This window comes from Arachis hypogaea, chromosome 6, assembly GCF_003086295.3.
Source record: "Arachis hypogaea cultivar Tifrunner chromosome 6, arahy.Tifrunner.gnm2.J5K5, whole genome shotgun sequence".
Taxonomy (NCBI): domain Eukaryota; kingdom Viridiplantae; phylum Streptophyta; class Magnoliopsida; order Fabales; family Fabaceae; genus Arachis; species Arachis hypogaea.
The window spans coordinates 11147276-11165194 of NC_092041.1; the positions used below are offsets into that span (position 1 = coordinate 11147276).

The 17919-nt window shown below is 34.4% G+C and overlaps 1 protein-coding gene and 1 long non-coding RNA gene across 3 annotated transcripts; one reads left to right on the forward strand and one right to left on the reverse strand.

The window, feature by feature from the left end:
* Window positions 1–6721: 6721 nt before the first annotated feature.
* LOC112695992 (uncharacterized) lies at window positions 6722–9683 on the reverse strand. 2 transcript variants are annotated; one of them, XM_025748548.3, is made up of 3 exons: window positions 9420–9683; window positions 9075–9199; window positions 6722–7353 (listed from the first exon to the last, which is right to left on the reverse strand). In XM_025748548.3, the coding sequence occupies exons 2-3, from the start codon at window positions 9103–9105 to the stop codon at window positions 6944–6946; spliced, it is 441 nt and encodes a 146-aa protein (XP_025604333.1). In that variant the 5' UTR covers window positions 9106–9199; window positions 9420–9683; the 3' UTR covers window positions 6722–6943. The 2 variants fall into 2 exon arrangements, with proteins under 2 accessions (XP_025604333.1, XP_025604332.1); XM_025748547.3 differs by having other exon boundaries at window positions 6722–7356; window positions 9420–9679.
* Window positions 9684–15032: 5349 nt separating this feature from the next.
* Window positions 15033–17919, forward strand: LOC140173332 (uncharacterized). Its single transcript, XR_011861948.1, has 4 exons — window positions 15033–15188; window positions 15273–15329; window positions 15414–15473; window positions 17449–17919. It is a non-coding gene; the product is annotated as an uncharacterized lncRNA (long non-coding RNA).

A 17919-nucleotide genomic window follows, 5' to 3' on the forward strand; every position in this document is an offset into this window, starting at 1 on the left:
CCTCACTGTGTTTCGCCCTCAAACACTCGTTCCCCCTTAATTTGTAACTCTTGTGCACGTTATGGTCACGATATGGAACAGTGCTTGGGTAAAGACTCTAGGGAAGGAAAGAGTGCTGATTCCGATGCCACCAAGCCACGAGACGATACAAAGGCAGTGCCACATCCTGAGACCAAAATTCACAATTCAAATGAAGTAGAACCTGATGTGGTAGGTGGCGTTACTGGCGAGAATCCTGCACCGAGTTTACAAAAGGATTTAAAGGCTAATAATTTGGAAAGAAATAATGTTGAGGAGGCTTGCATGCATGATGAACCAGGCTGGGAGCAAGTTGTGAGAAAAGGTAAAACCAAGCTGGGCCAGAAGCAATCTAACAAGGTCCAAAGAGGCACTCAATCCAGAACCGATTCGGATAGAGTAATCAGGCCGACCATCCACTTCTCTCACACGAGTGGATCCAGCTCTTATCGCGCCAGGGTCGGGTCACGAGTCAAGGTCGGACACAGCGCTTTTCGTGTTGGTGAGACGTCGATCTCCTCAACCCGACACACCCCAGTGCCTTGCGGGTCCTCTCTCCGAAAACGACCAAGGTCGGGGTCCCTACAGAGCTCGCCAGTTAAGAAGAATGGAGGCACGGTGGTGGAAGCATCGTCATGTCTTCCTGCAACCGTGAAGGAGGATGTTACCGTGGCGGTTCCATTGGTGAAGAAAGGCGCGTTGCCGGCTGTTATTGCGTCGGTATGCGAGAATAAGGAGACATTCCATGGAGATCCGGAAAACCTGAAGGTCACGGGAGTCACTTCTGCTGGGCAAGCCTCGGTTTGAGGTTGGTGAAGCACTTTGATTTCCTTGTTTTATAATTTTATATTTTATATTATGGATAGCTTAAATATAATAGTTTGGAATATTAGGGGTGCTTCTAATAAGTTAGCCCGGGTAAATTGTAAAGAGCTGGTTAGAAAATTTAAACCTGTAATTTTTATTGTGGTTGAAATTCATTGTCCTTTTCAACACTTGAAACTGTTCTGGGAAAGACTTGGTTATCACCCTATTGGTATAGTGGAGGCGTCAGGACATAAGGGGGGTATCTGGTTCCTTTCTGCAATGCAGGGTATTCACTGCAAATGGGTTGATGCTTTCGATCAGTGTGTTACAATTGAGGTTCAGGTAAATAATGTGATTTGGAGGTGCAGTGGTATCTATGGTAGTCCTCAATTTAATACCAGAGTTCTGCTATGGGATTATCTTGTTACTCAGTCTTCGTCTTTCTGCGGGCCATGGATTGTTCTTGGTGATTTTAATGAAGTACTATTCTCTCATGAATCTAAGGGTTGTCTCTTCTCGAGTCGTCATGCAGATCGGCTTGCTACATCTCTAGGGGATAGTAATCTCTTTGACTTGAAGACTATTGGAAGACGGTTTTCTTGGTACAGAAGGGTTAAAAATGGTGTTGAGGTGGCGAAAAAACTTGACCGGGTCTGTATCAATAGTGGCTGGCTATCTCTCTTTCCAGAGGCTTATGTAGAAATTTTAAATAGGCTTCAGTCTGATCATTGTCCTATCCTAGTGCGCTGTGCAGGTCGTCCCCAACCGAAAAAGAATAGACCTTTTCGGTTTATTGCGGCTTGGACAACTCATCCAGAGTACAGAAATATTGTGAACCAGTCATGGCAGGCTGGCTATAGAGAGATGCATGGCAAGCTTTCAGAAGTGCAGAAGAACTCTTTGGAGTTTAATTCTAAAGTGTTCAGCAACATTTTCGTTAGGAAATGCAAATTGGAGAGACAGATTAATTTCCTTCAGAAGCGACTTGAAGTAATGGAGGATTTGTCTATGCGGCAAAAAGAAAAACAACTGATTGAGGAATTTAATAACACGCTTGTGCAGGAGGAACTTCTATAGTTTCAAAAATCCAGAGAGTAGTGGGTAAAATTTGGGGATAGAAATACCAAATTCTTTCATGTCCATACTCTTGCGCGGAGAAAACATAATAAGATTCGTGGTCTCTTTCTTCAAGATGGGGTATGGGAAACGGACCCGGATGTCCTTAGAAGGGAAGCTGAATCCTTTTATAAACACCTATTCTGCCAGTCGGAGGATGTAGACTTAGGTTGTCTTGGTGATGTGCCGCTACCTTCCTTGAATGATGAAGCCTGTTGTAGCCTCATAGCGCTAGTTACTCTGGAAGAAGTTAAGTCGGCCGTTTTCAGTATGCATTCTTTTAAGGCGCCGGGCCCTGATGGGTTTCAAGCTTTATTCTTTAAAGAATACTGGGAGATTGTTGGTTTTGATGTTTGGACTATGGTTCGTCATGCGTTCTCTGGTTTGGATATGGATCCAAAGATGATGGAAACTCTTGTGGTTCTTATTCCGAAGGTAGAAAACCCGGTTTCCATGAAGGATTTCCGACCAATTAGTCTCTGTAATGTGGTTTACAAAGTTATAATGAAGGTCCTGGTCAATAGACTTCATCCCCATCTCAAAGAGATTATTGGGCCCCTTCAAGGAGGGTTTATCCCGGGGAGAGGAACCCCAGACAACATCATTGTAGCACAAGAGGTTCTCCATTTCATGAAAAAGACAAAGTCAAAGAAAGGCACCTTGGCCTTTAAGATTGATCTGGAGAAAGCGTACGATAGAGTGGATTAGGGATTCCTGAAACAAACCCTGGTGAGTTTTGGCTTTCCTCCTCCGACAATCAATCTGATTATGCGTTGTGTCACTGCTTCCTCACTATCTATCCTCTGGAATGGGGATAGATTAAATAGCTTCACTCCGAGCAGGGGTCTTAGGCAAGGAGATCCTATATCACCGTATCTATTTGTGTTGTGTATGGAGAGATTGTCTTGTTCTATTAATCAGCAAGTTGATAAGGGCTTGTGGAAGCCGGTTGCGGTTTCTAGAGGGGGTCCAAGAATTTCTCATTTGATGTTTGCAGATGATTTGCTTCTTTTCTGTAAAGCTGAAAAACAACAAGTTCAAACTGTAATGGTAGCTTTGGAAAATTTCTGCAGAGCCTCTGGGATGAAGGTTAATGTGGAGAAATCTAAAGCGCTATGCTCTAGGAATGTTTCAGCAACAAGAAAAGAGATTTTCACTGGAGTCTCCTCCATCAGATTTGTCCAGAACTTGGGCAAGTATTTAGGGGTGAACCTTAATCACTCTGGGTGACACGCACAATTTTCAATGATGTTCTGGACAAGATTCGGAGAAGGCTAGCCAGCTGAAAAGGGAGATTGCTTAATAAGGCAGGTAGACTCTGTTTGCTCAACTCGGTAGTGATTGCGATTCCTACTTATCGTATGCAAGTATCTCTCTTCCCTAAAGGGGTAACTAATAAGATAGAATCCATGATGCGAAACTTTCTATGGAAGGGTCAAGCTGATGGTAGAGGCCTGAATCTAGTTAACTGGAAAGTGTTGGTCACCCCTAAGAAGTTTGGAGGTCTGGGAATTAGAGATCCTTTTTGTGCCAATATTGCTCTTCTTGGAAAACTAGTTTGGCAACTTTTTCACCATCCCGATAAGCTATGGGTTCAACTGTTGACGGAGAAATATCATTCTTCTAAGGATGATTGTCTTAGTCGGTCTCGAGAAAGGGGATCTTATATTTGGAAGAGTATATGTCGAGCTTGGGATATCCTGAAGGAAGATTTTATTTGGTGCACTGGGGATTTGGAACAGAACTTTTGGTTTTCTAAATGGAGAAGAGAGGGGCGACTGTGTCAGGAGATGGATTATGTTCACATTTCTGATTCGGATCTCAGGATCTTGGACCTTTGGTCATCTGGACAGTGGAACCTTGAGAATATCTATTCTCCTCTGAATCAGTCTCTGCAGAGCAACATTAACTCTTACAACCCAGATGTTCAAGCTGGTTCAGAGGTCGGTTGGTGTTGGACTGGTGCGGTTTCAAAGGTTTATGATGCTCATAGTGGTTATTTGTGGCTCAGTAAGAAGATGTTTAGTTGGGAGGATAGGGGTAATTGGCTTTGGCTTTGGCGTCAACATGTTCCGGAAAAACACAAATTTTTGGCCTGGCTATGTCTTCGGGAGGCTCTTCCTACTGCTGCATTTCGTTTTAGGAGGGGCATTTCGCACACGGATAGCTGTCCACGATGTTTCTCAGGTCAGGAATCGGTATTACATTGTATTCGGGATTGTCCAAAAGCCCAACTTGTTTGGCAAGCTTTAGGGATCTCCAATCAACCAGTGGATTTGATGAGTTGGTTCTTACATAATAGCAAACAACGCCCCTTTAGATTCTTTTCTGGTCTCTGATGGATTTGGCGTTCGAGGAATAACAAGATCTTTCATCCTCACGACCATTGGACCACAGACAAGGTAATTGGTATGGCTTTGTCCTTGGAAAACGAGCTCCGAAATATTTTTGAGTTGCAACGACGGTCTATCCCCTCAACCATTAGTGGCTCTTGGATTCCCCCCTCAGTAGGTACCTTTAAGATTAATTGTGATGCTAGCTATCCTGGCAGTGGTGCTCGAGTTGGTTTTGCTTGTGTTAGCAGAGATAGGAAGGGAAGGTGGCAACGAGGTTGTCTGGGAACAATTGAGAGTCGTAGCATTTTGCAAGAAGAGTTGTTTGCTATTTGGAGAGGCTTTCTTTTAGCATGGGACTCAGGACAAAGAGACATTATATGTGAGACAGATTGTGTGGAGGCTTTTACTATTGTCAATAATTTACAAGATTGCTCTGGGTTTATTAATCCTTTGGTGTTAAAAATTCGAAATATCATGTCTTGGAAATGGCATGCTGATCTTCGGTTGATCTTGAGAGATGCAAATACAATAGCAGATATCATGGCAAAGACTGCAATGAGGACCCTTTCTCCCCAAGTGGAGCTTCCGTTGCCTTGGAAAGAATTTGAGAGTAGTATTCAGTGGGACTGCCTTTCTTAAGCAGTTTCTTGTTTTTTTTTCTCGTTCTTAGTTTTTGTTTATTTCTTTTAAGTCACAAAAAAAAATGGGATATAAAAAGGAACAAATCAAATGGAATTAGAAATCAAACTTATTTTAGTCTTATTTGTATATAACCTTAACATGAGAATTAAAATCTCATTAGAATTGAAATTAGTGCTATTTTTTTATACCAAAACATGAAATAGAATTCTAATTCTCTAGAGAATTATATTCTAAGGATTAATCAATGTAAAACATATTACTCTAAAGAATAATAAAAATTATAAAAAAAATTTATGTAGGGATTAAAAAATATCAATTTATGTCCCAAACATCTAAAGAATAGAAATAACATTAATATATGCAAACAAATAAATAAAATACAAAAAATAAAAAAATAAAAAAATTTTATAAACAAATTAATTGTACAAAATAAAATATAATTGACAAGACATAATTTTTATATGCCATGGTTGTTGAAATAATAAACAAAAATAATATTAATTCATCATAAAAATATGAATTTTATAAACTAAGATATATATATATATATATATATATATATATATATATATATATATATATAACTTTAATTATGTACAAATTTCAATGGATTATATTACCACATCAATCGATTAAATACAAAAATATCCTTAATAAAATATAAAATTCAATCGATTGAATTTTGAGAAAACTCATTCCACATCGAATTGAATAAGAAAATATCCTTATTTCTTTACAAAATTCAATCGATTGATCACTACCAATCCATTGAATAAGGAAAAACTTATATTCTATAACGCAATTCAATCGATTGTGTAACAATTTCAATCACGTTAAATCGATTGAATTACCATAAAATGCGATTTTCAAAAAAAGAAACTATTAATTCGTATTACCAAAATATTGATTAATGGAAGATCTATTTCATTATTTTTTATTTTTAATTGTTAATAAACATAATAAATAATAAAATAATAATTTTAAAAATAAAGAATAGATTTAATAATTAAATAATATATAAAAAATTAAATTATAGTTAAAATTAAATAAAAACTATTTAATAATTATTAAAACTATTTAATAAAAACCATTTAATATTCCAAACATTTTGAAAGCTATGTCAACTTCCTATTTATTTCAATGATTTTCTACATTTTAGAATATTACAATTAGTTATCTAGCATATTAGTTCTTGTCCCAATAAAATACATAGTAAATTTAATAGTCCAAATATTTTAAGAGTTATACCCACTTCCTATTTATTTCAATGATTTTTTACATTTTAGAATCCTACAATTAGTTAGCTAGCATATTATGTATGGAGGTTATTTATAAATTATTTTCACTGACCTAGGACAAAATTCAGTTGTCTTCTCATTTGAAGTTTCCGTCCTCATTTTATTTCAATTCACATTGCACATAAAAGTTATCTTCCCTAGTCTCTTCTCATCATCCATTAAATAAACAGAAATATATGCATACCAACACTACAAAAGATTACATATATATTTATGATAACTAAAGATACTCCTAAAATTTATGATATTTTTAAAAATACTCCTAATGTTTAATTTTACCCAATTTTGTCAGTTTAATTCTACTCAATTTTGTCAAAATTCCTAACGTCTTCGATTTGCATCAAACATTAATTTCATCTAAAATGTTTAAAAATAAAATTAAATGAATCAAAAACATTAGAAACAAAATTAAATGAAATTTGATGTTATGAGATATGAAGAATACTTTACCGGATATAAACTATTATCTATGTTTCCTAGACTTTCCTTTTCAAACAACAATACTTTCCTTCTTTCAAACAGGTGAAAGATTAATACTTATTTCCAAATTTAACTTTGACGACCGCAGCAAGAATCCAGGGAACAAGTTCTTATATTCATCCCAAAAAACAAAAAGAACAGAATCTAACATCATACTTCATAAGGACTAGCCAAAACCTGTCCAACACTGAGACACAAAGAAAAGCATCAGCAAAAACCTGAGGACATAGCTATCATAATAACTATTTACTCCCCTTTTGTAGCTCCGGTCCAGCCCAGGCCTGGTCGGCTTACTTCACCTTGTGGTTCTGGTTCTTCATAATCTCTTGCATCACGGATTGAAGCTTCAAAATCAGTTGAATCAATTGCAACAGGAAGAAAGCTGCTGATATCATCCCGAGCACCGAATCCTCCTGCCCGGATAACATCATCAGTAGTTATGAATGCCTCCATGTTAACCTCACCAGATACATCAGTTTCTTCAAGAGATGTACCCTTTAGATGATTCTCTTCACCTTCGCTACCAGCTATCTTGGTCTGTTCCTGGACACCATCACTCGAGTCTCTTGTAGAACTTTTTTTTAAGTCTTCGTTAGTAATCTCAGAACCACTTGTATTAGCTAATATATCCTCCCCAGCAATGCTCTGATTATTATCTGCTAAACTCAAAACAAAGTCGATTTAGCAAGGGATCATGTGACATGACCAGTACAAACAGTGGTACTGTCATGTAAACTAAAAATTTAAATCCATATTACCTCTGAAATTAGTTGTTTGAACTTCAAACAAATGTATCATGCAGCTCAATTACAAAGATAGCACTTAAACCATATATATGGTCCCAATTACAAACTTTGATTCCCTAAAATCTTGTATAAAGAAAAAAGTTAGATGTTCTAGAACTTCGCCTTCTACTAGCAACTTAGTGTGATTATATGGTATTTAGTCAAAGGTAAAGTATGAGGAGCCAATGAAATATTTATACAATGTGTACAATAGAGGTTTATGGAGTATTAGAGATATAATTATTAGTGTTACATTTTTTCATCAGTTTAAGTTTTTGGGATGAGTGGTATCATGACATGGATGGTTATTCTAAATAGTATATGGGATGTTCATTTTATAACTCAAAATAGTATATGGGATGTTCATTTTATAACTCAATAGCTATTGTACACATTGTACAAATAGTCCATTGTCTCCCTAGCGGAATCCTTAGTCAAAAATTAATACAGTGATCCAATTGAAAATTAGGACCTACAAATTAACTAACCAAACACTACACTACCTAGAAAGCAAAGGCTACTTGTACATGCAGTTTGGAATATTACTCCACTCGTCTTCTCCACTTCCAAACTCCCTCTCCTTCTTCTCTCCTTCTTCTCTCCTTCTTCTCTTGGGACCTACAAATTAATTAACCAAACACTACACTACCTAGAAAGCAAAGGCTACTTGTACATGCAGTTTGGAATATTACTCCACTCGTCTTCTCCACTTCCAAACTCCCTCTCTTTCTTCTCTTCATCAATGGTGCTGTTGTAAGGTTCCATGGGTGGGGTCAAAACTTGAGATAAGAAAACATCCGACTTAGGATTGAGTTAGTCGTTAGTCTCCTCCATTGCAAGCACGAGGAGCTAGGGTTTTATTTCTCAAAACCAAAAGATCACAAAAAAAAAAATTCGGAATCGGAACCTGATTTTCCCAGTGGAGTCCGCCAAAGAACAACACGCCAAAGAACAACGCGGATTACTGCACCAGATCCTACCCCACGCCTCGAAGATGCAGGCCTCAAATTTTCTGCCTGAAATCCGCCGCTGCGATTTTCTCCGATGACGATGACGAGAAAGGACGCAAAGCCAGAGGCGACGAGGTGAAGGTATCCAGCAGTAGCGGTGGCGACGAAGTGGAGGAGGTTGTGGACGAAATTGTGGTTGGAGAAGGAACTAAATTGGGGGAAGGTGAAGAAGAACCTGGTTTTTTTTATGAATTGCAAGGTTGCAAGGTTTGGGAATTGAAGAACCTGGTTTTCAGTTTAGTCATCACCGGAACGAACCTAGAGACCACTATGGTGTCCGAAGCTCAATCTGGAAGACCATTATAGTGAAATTAGAATCTCGAGGACCACATTGGAAATCTCAGGACTAGCATGGGATTAACTCTATGTTTGCACATCAATGTCATACTTCACTCACTAAACAGAGTTGACAATCACTCTCCTTCATTGGCAATGAACAAATTTGTATGGCTTCACTAAAATCAACTAGCCATTGTTCATAATCCTATCAAAACTCAATTGAATAACATAATTCAATTCACGTTCTCGAATCCCCTATCAACTTAACATGGTGAACAGAAATAATTGATGAATAACACTCACCATGCATAATTTTATCTGATTTGCAATCCATTATTGATTAAAACTTGCATCTCCACATTGAGCTCCTGTTTATTCACCGTATCAGTAGTGCTGAATCCACCACAAAAACTTCTGAAAACCCTAATCTGCAAGAAATAATAGATTGAAACTATATCAAACACAGGAAAAGATAAGTTATTCCACTATAACTCTTCTAAAGAACTCATTTGCCATGTTAGTCGGCTACGCTATACAGATCCAAATTGAACCATATATCCATGTAAAACTAGAACTTTAGAAGTTGAAGAGCGTCGAAACGAGTAAAAGGTGATGAATTAGCAATCTGATATTCAATCAAAATAGAACCTGGAAGTGGAAGCGGAAGCTGATTCTGAACGTTTCGTCGTGTTACTGTGCAAGACTGTAAGGTTGTAGAGTCTGCGTTTAGAGAACGCTTGGGCCTTGGGCTTGGCCTTGGCCTTGGCTTGAGAGAGAGGAGTTTGGCTTGAATCATTGCTAGCGTTACATCTGTATTCTTCCTCTGCAAGGTGGCAACCACTGTTTCGGTGTTTCCCAAAGTCTCACATTTATCCATTTCTTTTAGAATTTTTTTCAAAAATGAAAAAAATCATATTTTTTCAAACTATTTTTAAATTTTAATTCCCCAAATACAAGTTGGTTGTATTTTCAGCGAACTCTATAAAAATTATAAAATTTGTCTAACTCCTGCCGAATTTTTTTTAATTTTTTTAATTTCGTATTTTTAATTCATTATCATCATTTCTAAATAATATATAAATCTATCAACAAAAATATACAAAAATACACGATAAACATGACTTTTTTAAGAATTTTTTAATTAAAAATTAAAAAAGTCATATTTAATAATGGTAATTATTGTGATCGTCTCCAAAAATACACATATACACCAAAATAAATCATATTTAACAAAAAATTTTTAATTATAAATTTTGTTTTATTTAAAAAAATTAAAAAATATATAAAAAGTTGTAAAAAATGATAAAAAAATTGAACTTTAGAAAAGTTTGGTCTCACTTTCTATCGAAAATTTTATTATTTTGGCTAAAAAATATTTTAATTTTCATAAAATAATCATTCAAATGAAGAAATGTTGTAAAAAAAATTATCTTAATTTGACAAAAATTATTGTTTATAAGAGGTAAATGAGTTGTGTATTTGATCTAATCTTTAAAAAATATTTAAAGGTTTGTATAAAAAATCGGAAAAAGTTTGATTACTAAACATTCTTTTAACTATTTTTTTGTAATACTAATTAGAAATTTTTGGCATATGCTATCATAGTGCATTATAACAATAATTTAATTTTTATATATTATGTAAAAAAATTTACATACACAATTAATTATAATAAAATGTAATTAAAACTAAATATAATGAAATAATTATATAAGATTTTTGTCAAAAACATTTTTAACTCGCCACCATTGGTAAGTTGCAAGAACATTTTGAATATATTAAATATGTTAAAAACTTTTTTTTAAATTATTATACAATTAACATGTGTCTTTTTTTATCTAAACCTATTGATTAATTAATGGAGTAATTATCATTTTTAACTATAAAACTTTAAAATATTGATAAATTTAATCATGAATAAACAAAATTAATTTTATATTTGTGAAAGAAGTTTTTTATATGACAAAAGTACCAAAGAATAATTTTATTCGTACTTAAATTTGTTAATATTTCAAATTTTAGTCGCCAATTTGTTAATATACGAACTTCCTTTAAAACTAACATTAATTTTTTAATATTACTTTTCATTTCAGCTGATAGATCGTTTTATTATTAGATCTTTTAATCTTATTGTGTCAAGTATTGCAAGTTTCAAAAACATATATTAATTAATTATATACATTCTAAGTATATTACTTTAAAAAATAATCCATGTTTGTAGCCGAATGAGCAATATATCCGTGTCTCATTTTGTAGTTGATATTTCGATGAGATTTTCAATGACCACAAGCATGAGTTTTGAAAAAAAAAAAAAAAAGAGTAAATTCTCATAATGGTTTTTAAGATTGACGCCATGCACTAAAATCGTCCCTGAAATTTTAATTGTATCAATTACGTCCCTGAAATTAGAAAAATTATATCATAGTAGTCTCTGACCCATTTTCTGTTAACGACGCGCTGACGTGACTTGATGACGTGGACCTTTGATAACACGTGTCATCTCATAGTTTGGCCACGTGTCACCTCATGGTGACGTGTCGGTCAACAACACGTGGCATGCTGACATGGATGAGTATGTCACGTGTTACAATACTATTTTGTCACGTGTCGCAATGCTATTTGTCTACGTGTCATTTACTATTTTAGTTCCTGAAATTGAATGTCGTGCATCAAATTAGTCCTTTTATCAGTTTTTTCTCATTTTTTTATAAATTTAAAATTCTCAATATTTTTTTATACACCAATTTTAATTATATTTTTTATTATACATATTTTATAATAAATTTTTTAATTAATAATATTAACTTGTATCATTAGAGTACATGTTAACCAGGGGTGGCAAACGGGCCTCAACCCGTCGGGCAAGCTCGCGTAACCCGCCAAAAAAGGCGGGCTGGGCTGGAAAATTAGGACCGCCAAATAGCGAAAACCCGCCTAACCCGCACCGCTTAAACCGCGGGTTTTTGCGGGCTTTGGCGGGGCGGGGCAGGCTTCCCCGCCGGGCTTAGTGTTTTTTTAGTGAGGGGGTATTTTTATAATTTTTTGGCCAAAACCTAACTTCCTCCAACCTAACATACAAGAGTATGAAGATAAAAATTGAGTGGTTTGGATTATGTTTATGTTACTTTGAAGAGAATATTTATAATTATGATTTAAATTATGTTTATTTTGTTTTGGAGAGAATATTTATACTTATGTTTTGAATGAAAACTTAGTTTATAATTATGTTTATTAGATATTTATAATTACAAAGATTTTAATGTTTATGAATATAAAAAATATAATTTTTTATGCTTTTAGAAATTATAAATTTATTAATATGGTTCTGAAATTATATATATTGTTTAGTAGTTAATAGTAAAAAAAAAAAAAAAAAAGAGGAGCTTAGGCGAGCTTAGCCCGCCAACCCGCCAGCCCGCTGTTAGGCGGGGCGGGGTGGGATTCTAGGACCGCCTCACTAGGCGGGGCGGGGCGGACTTCCCCGCTTGCCACCCTTAATGTTAACTAAAACCAAAACTTTATTATTGCCTCTTGTGCTTATTTGTATCTATTTTAATATTGTTCAAGTCATTGTTACAATAAGTACTTATATTGATTAATAGTGTAATATATGAAAAAGTCACCTAACTAAGTTATAGATAAAATGAATTATTATAATCGACAATATAAATCTATCTTATTAATTTAGTGAGAAGTTAATTATATGGGAAATCGGACATTTTTAAAATGGATGGGAATAATGAATTTATATTAGTTAATAAGTGTCTTATCAAGTATTTCTAAAATATTTATTAAAGTGTTAAATATTAAAAAAATTGTATCAAGGAATATTATTATACTCTTAACTAACACTCTTTATTAAATCAATATCAACAAATAAAATATTGTAAAAAAAAACCGTATAATTAAAACTAATATTTTAAAAATATTTTATAAAAACACTTATATTTAAATAACTTGTGAAAAGATAAAATTAAAATCAGTGTATTCAAATATATAATAAGAATTTTAAATTTATAAAAAAATGAGAAAAAACTGATGAAGGGACTAATTTAGTGCATGGCATTCAATTTCAAGGACTAAAATGAGTCATTTGATGCAAAATAAAGGACCAATTTAGTGCACATGTAACGATGACATAGTCGATTACACGTGGATAAATAGCATTGCGACACGTGGCATAATCTGACACGTGGCAAAATAGCATTGTAATACGTGGCATACTCATCCATATCAGCATGCCACGTGTCGTTGACCGACACGTCATCATGAGGTGACACGTGTCACCAAAAGTTCACGTCATCGCGTCGTTAACGAAAAATGGGTCAGTGACTACTATGGTACAATTTTCCAATTTCAGGGACGTAATTGGTGCAATTGGAATCTCAGAAACGATTTTAGTGTACGGCGTCAATCTCGGGAACCACTATGAAGATTTACTCACAAAAAAGTGATGAATTCAGATAAAGTTTTAAGGTAAATTGAAAATCTACATTTTTATAAATTTAGTTATCATTTGAAAAATTTGATTATTCTTTAATTAAGAAGGCAAATATTTATAAGTTATTTATTGAATTCTTATTTTAAAGAAAAACTTTATGTATTATAAAAATTTAGAAAGATTTATCATTTTAATTGATTTTTAAATTAATATTTAATATAGACTTAAATGATACAATAAAAAATTAAAAATATAATCATAGATGACTAATATTAAGTTATGGTTGTAATTAAAAAGAGTTACTTGCTAATATTGCAATAATAAGTTATTGGTTTTTTTTGTAAAAAAAAAAAGTTTAACAATCTCATTAAATATATATTAAAATTAGTTATTAATAAAAATATACAATTAAAAAAAATATATATTATAAAAAAATTAAACTATATATATTTTTATAAAAATATATAACTGACTAATTTTAATTGTATATTAAATATAGACTCCTAATTAACTAACTTTAAACCACTGTAATTAATAATTATTATTAATTTTATATATTTTAAAATTTAGATAATTATTAATTAATGACAATTTAAAAAATAAAATACAGTTCAATAATATTTGTTGAGTTATTATTGGTAAGGCTCCTCGTTACTTAGAGGAATTATTTTTAAAATTTAATTATGTTGGACATAAAATGCTAAAGACTAACGTAAAGTTCATCTCGAACTTTTATAAATAAAAATGACCATTTTTTGACAAATAAATTTGTTTAACATTACAAAATTTTAGAATTTTTTATTTAAATAAAATAAATATATAAATTACAGAATTATATAAAATATGAAGTATTTATAAAAATACGTAATCGTATACATGTCGAATGCTGAGGAATAAGTTAAAAAATTAAACATATTTTAGAGTCTGAGACTTCGTATTGTGATCCGACGACGCCGAGACATATATTGAGTGCACTCGAGATATGTGTTATTAAAGAGATCGGATTCTGAACACTCGAGATATGTGGTAATTTAAAATGGGGTCTCATAATCCGAGATACGTACAGTTCTCCTGATGGGGTATCAGCATTCGAGATAAAATCGACGGTGTAATTTGGGTCTCAGCACTCGAGATATGCGTATTGTAACAACCCCGATTTTCGAGTACGCGAATCTTTTCTACAGGCACGAATTTCTCCGGAAGATCAGTAAAGGGGAACACCTCTGCTGTATCATCAAGCATCTCAATCCTCATCGTCATTATGACATCTTTAAGCCAAAACCTCTTTTGAGGCAAGCTCGACAACGCGGCCACGGAGAACCTAGTTTTTGAACCGTATCGGTTAGGAGTTTTGATTCTAGTTTTCGTAAATAGGCTCAGTTTGACAAACCGGGCTCGAGTCATGAGAGAAGAAGGATATTAGTATAATATTATCATTATATTAGTATTAGAAGTTGCTTGAAAGATATTATAAGGTTACCTGGTCTGTTTTAGTTAAAAACAGGAAATCGGTTTAACCAGGTTTACGGTTTACTGGTGCAGCTTAGCACCAGCACTCTCTGATGACTTTAGCAATGCTAAGGGCTCATCATACATGTTTTATTCTCATAATAAATATGTTACTAGTGTCATTTATGCTAGTAGCTCAGAAAATAATTTTTAGAGATGTTTTTACGAGTGTTCCGATACACCTAGTTTTAGTAGTTGTACACCAGAGATATTTTAATATTATTTTAATCCACCTCCAAGCCAACCAATCACAACTCACCCTACACCCCCAAAACCCCCAAGGCTGCCTCATTTGCTCATTGTGGCCGAAAATCACCAAGAGAAAAAGGAGAGAAAGTTCTTGGTTCATAAATCTTCAAAGCTTGATTTCTTCTGAACTAAAACTCAAATCAAAACTCTGATTTCACCAAAATGATCCTCTCTTCTTTCTCTACATAACCATATAACATATCAAGGCTGGAAATAAGGTGAGATGGCTGTCTCCCTCCCTCTTCAATTCGGTTTTCAAGGAAAACCATGTAAACATGTGTTTTCTTGATGTTTTTCCTTAGGAATCATGCTTAACTTGACTTGAGGGCCAAGAAACGTGAATTTCCAGCAAGTCTAAGGTGAGATATCTCTTCCTAACATACTGAGTGAGATTTGGTCAGTTGAGAGTTTTTGGATTTAAAGTTGTTCTTGATGTGATTTAGGAGGAAAAAGTGCTTAAGGACCACCTAAAAGTTTAACCGAATTAGGAGCAGCAAAACCAGGTAGGGTGTCACGAAATTAATCTTGATTATTTGTGTTTGAGATGTGTGAATGTTGTATTATTTGGTTGTGCTAAAAATTGGTTGCATATATGATTGATTCTTGGTGAAAATTTGGTGAAATTCTGATGAAATTTGATGAAATTTAAGCTTTAAAGTTCATGTTCTTGGGCAGCTGGGAAAAACGAAACCCTAAGCTTAAATTGAGGTTCAATTTGTGTTGAAATCATGTAGAAAAGATGGGGTTTTAGTGGCTGCTAATTTATTATGAATTATAGTAAAAATCGGTTGCTGAAAAGACTGAAAAACGGGTAAAAACAGAGAAAGAATCTGAAGAATTTATGAAGAACATGAAGAACACTTTGAGTGTGATGAAGAACAATGAAGAACAGGCCTTAGATCTTAAAAAGGGCAAGGAAGTAAAATTTTTGGTGTTTTAGGGGTTGTCTGGTAATTTCTGAAAGTTAGGGTGGTAAAAGTAGAAATATTAAAAGTTACGGGTGGTAAAAAGTGGATTTTAAAGGTTAAAGGTAAAGATAAGGTAATTTTCGAAAATTTAATGATAAAATAATAAATAATAATAAAATATTAAATAATAATATTTAATTAAAAATAATATTTTAATAAAAAATAATAAAATAATGCAGAAAAGGCAGTTTTCTGTAAAAGCTTTAGAAAGACAACTTTAAGTGCAGAATCTCATAATTACCTTCATAAAATACTTAGGGAGTGGTAATAACATGTTAGTGAGGCAAAGATAAAGAAAAGATAAAAAGTTAAAGAAAAGATAAAGATCGAAGAAAAGGTCTGTAATGTTTTAATGACAGAAAAACAGATAGAATTAGTGAACGAACTAGGGCAACATAGTTAGTCCTTGAGTTGCGACTAGGGTTAAGTATTATATGAAAAGTTAAACTGTTTCAGTATAGACTTAATGAACCTATACTTGGGACAGGCTAACTATTCATACCGAAATTTACATAAGCTTTAAATACATATGTTAAGCAGAGAAACCAGAGCAGAGTAAAGAAACACAGAGAACAGAGTAACCAGAGCAGAATAGAGGGATACAGAGAAAAGAGTAATCTAAGCAAAGTAAAAAGACACAGAGAAGAGAGTAATGTGACAAAGAGAAATGGTTTGAGTTAAGATGTTGTAAAAGTAAAAGCTGTAGAGTTTGTATAGCATGATTGAACAGAGAAAGAAAGAGGTACAGCATAAGAATGTGAAAGTGATGATGAATAATGAGAATGTTAATGAATGATGATAATGAGAATGATTATGTAAGAATCTGCTGCAGAGAGGCAGTCAGATAGATGGTGGTACGACCACTGAGAACGCTTTCCTGGGATACCTTGCTATAATGCTTTGCTGTAAGACAGAGGTTGCTTACAGAGGTATCAAGATGAATGTGCTCCTGTAAGACAGAAGTTGCTTATAGTGAGTATGTTGTTGCTCCTGTAAGACAGAGGTTGCTTACAGTGAGTCTGTTGGGTGTATATCGGCTAATAAGTTTCGCCCTGCAAGACAAAGGTTGCTTGCAGTGGATACCCTGCAAGACAAAGGTTGCTTGCAGCGGATATTGCCAACAGGAAAGCCTTATCCAGACAGAGGTTGCTGGGTAACGTCGGGAGCGGGTATGTAACCGACAGATGAGCTCATTACCTGCACTAGGGCTAGACATGCATCATACTTGGTTGTGCATTTTCTCTATTATGATTGTTGCATGAATGTATGCTTTCTTTGTTTGTATTCTATTTTCTGTGTTTGTGTCTGTGTTTTACTTTCTTGTATTCTTCTGTTTGTGATCTTTTTCTGTTTTCTCTATTTTCTCTATTTATCTGTCTTCTGTTTACTACTTCTCTATATTCTTCTATTAGTCTGCTAAATAACACAAAATTAATGAACGTAACTAATAACCCCGGCCCTACTAAGAACTCCCCAGTTCTTACCCCTTCTCTCTCCCTTCCCCCTCCAGATGGAAGCATGAGTACCCTTCCGTAGTTCGCTGATGGCCGTTCGTAAAGAGAATTCCGCTCTAGGTAGTCTTCTGAGTCTAGGGTGAATCTCTTTATCTATGTATATGTATATACTGTGAGACCAGCCAACGTCTGCACCCCGTTCGTATGCGCACTTTAACCTGAATCCTGTGTACGAGACTCCCGTTGTGTGGCTACTTGATGAGGTACCAGAGGGACGTCCTATGGCAATGTCTGATCGTGCAGAGGAATAGCAGATGATGTCCTACCTTTGGTGACGTTCACTTGACTTGAGTTTTGAAGACTTAGAATGTACTTTCCCTCGCTTTAGTAGTTTAGAGGGACTAGGCGAGTGTAGAGTCTAGGCTAGCCTGGGTGCCAGCTTAGGGACTTCTTGAACAGGTCAGGACCTGGGATGTTGTATATATATATATATATATATATATATATATATATATATATATATATAT

Excerpts from the sequence above, each read along its gene's own strand:
- LOC112695992 (XM_025748547.3), bottom strand. The coding sequence starts at position 9,105 with ATGGATTGCAAATCAGATAAAATTATGCATG. Across the intron at positions 7,357-9,074 it reads ATCAGATAAAATTATGCATG|CAGATAATAATCAGAGCATT; the intron begins GTGAGTGTTATT and ends TTTTGAGTTTAG.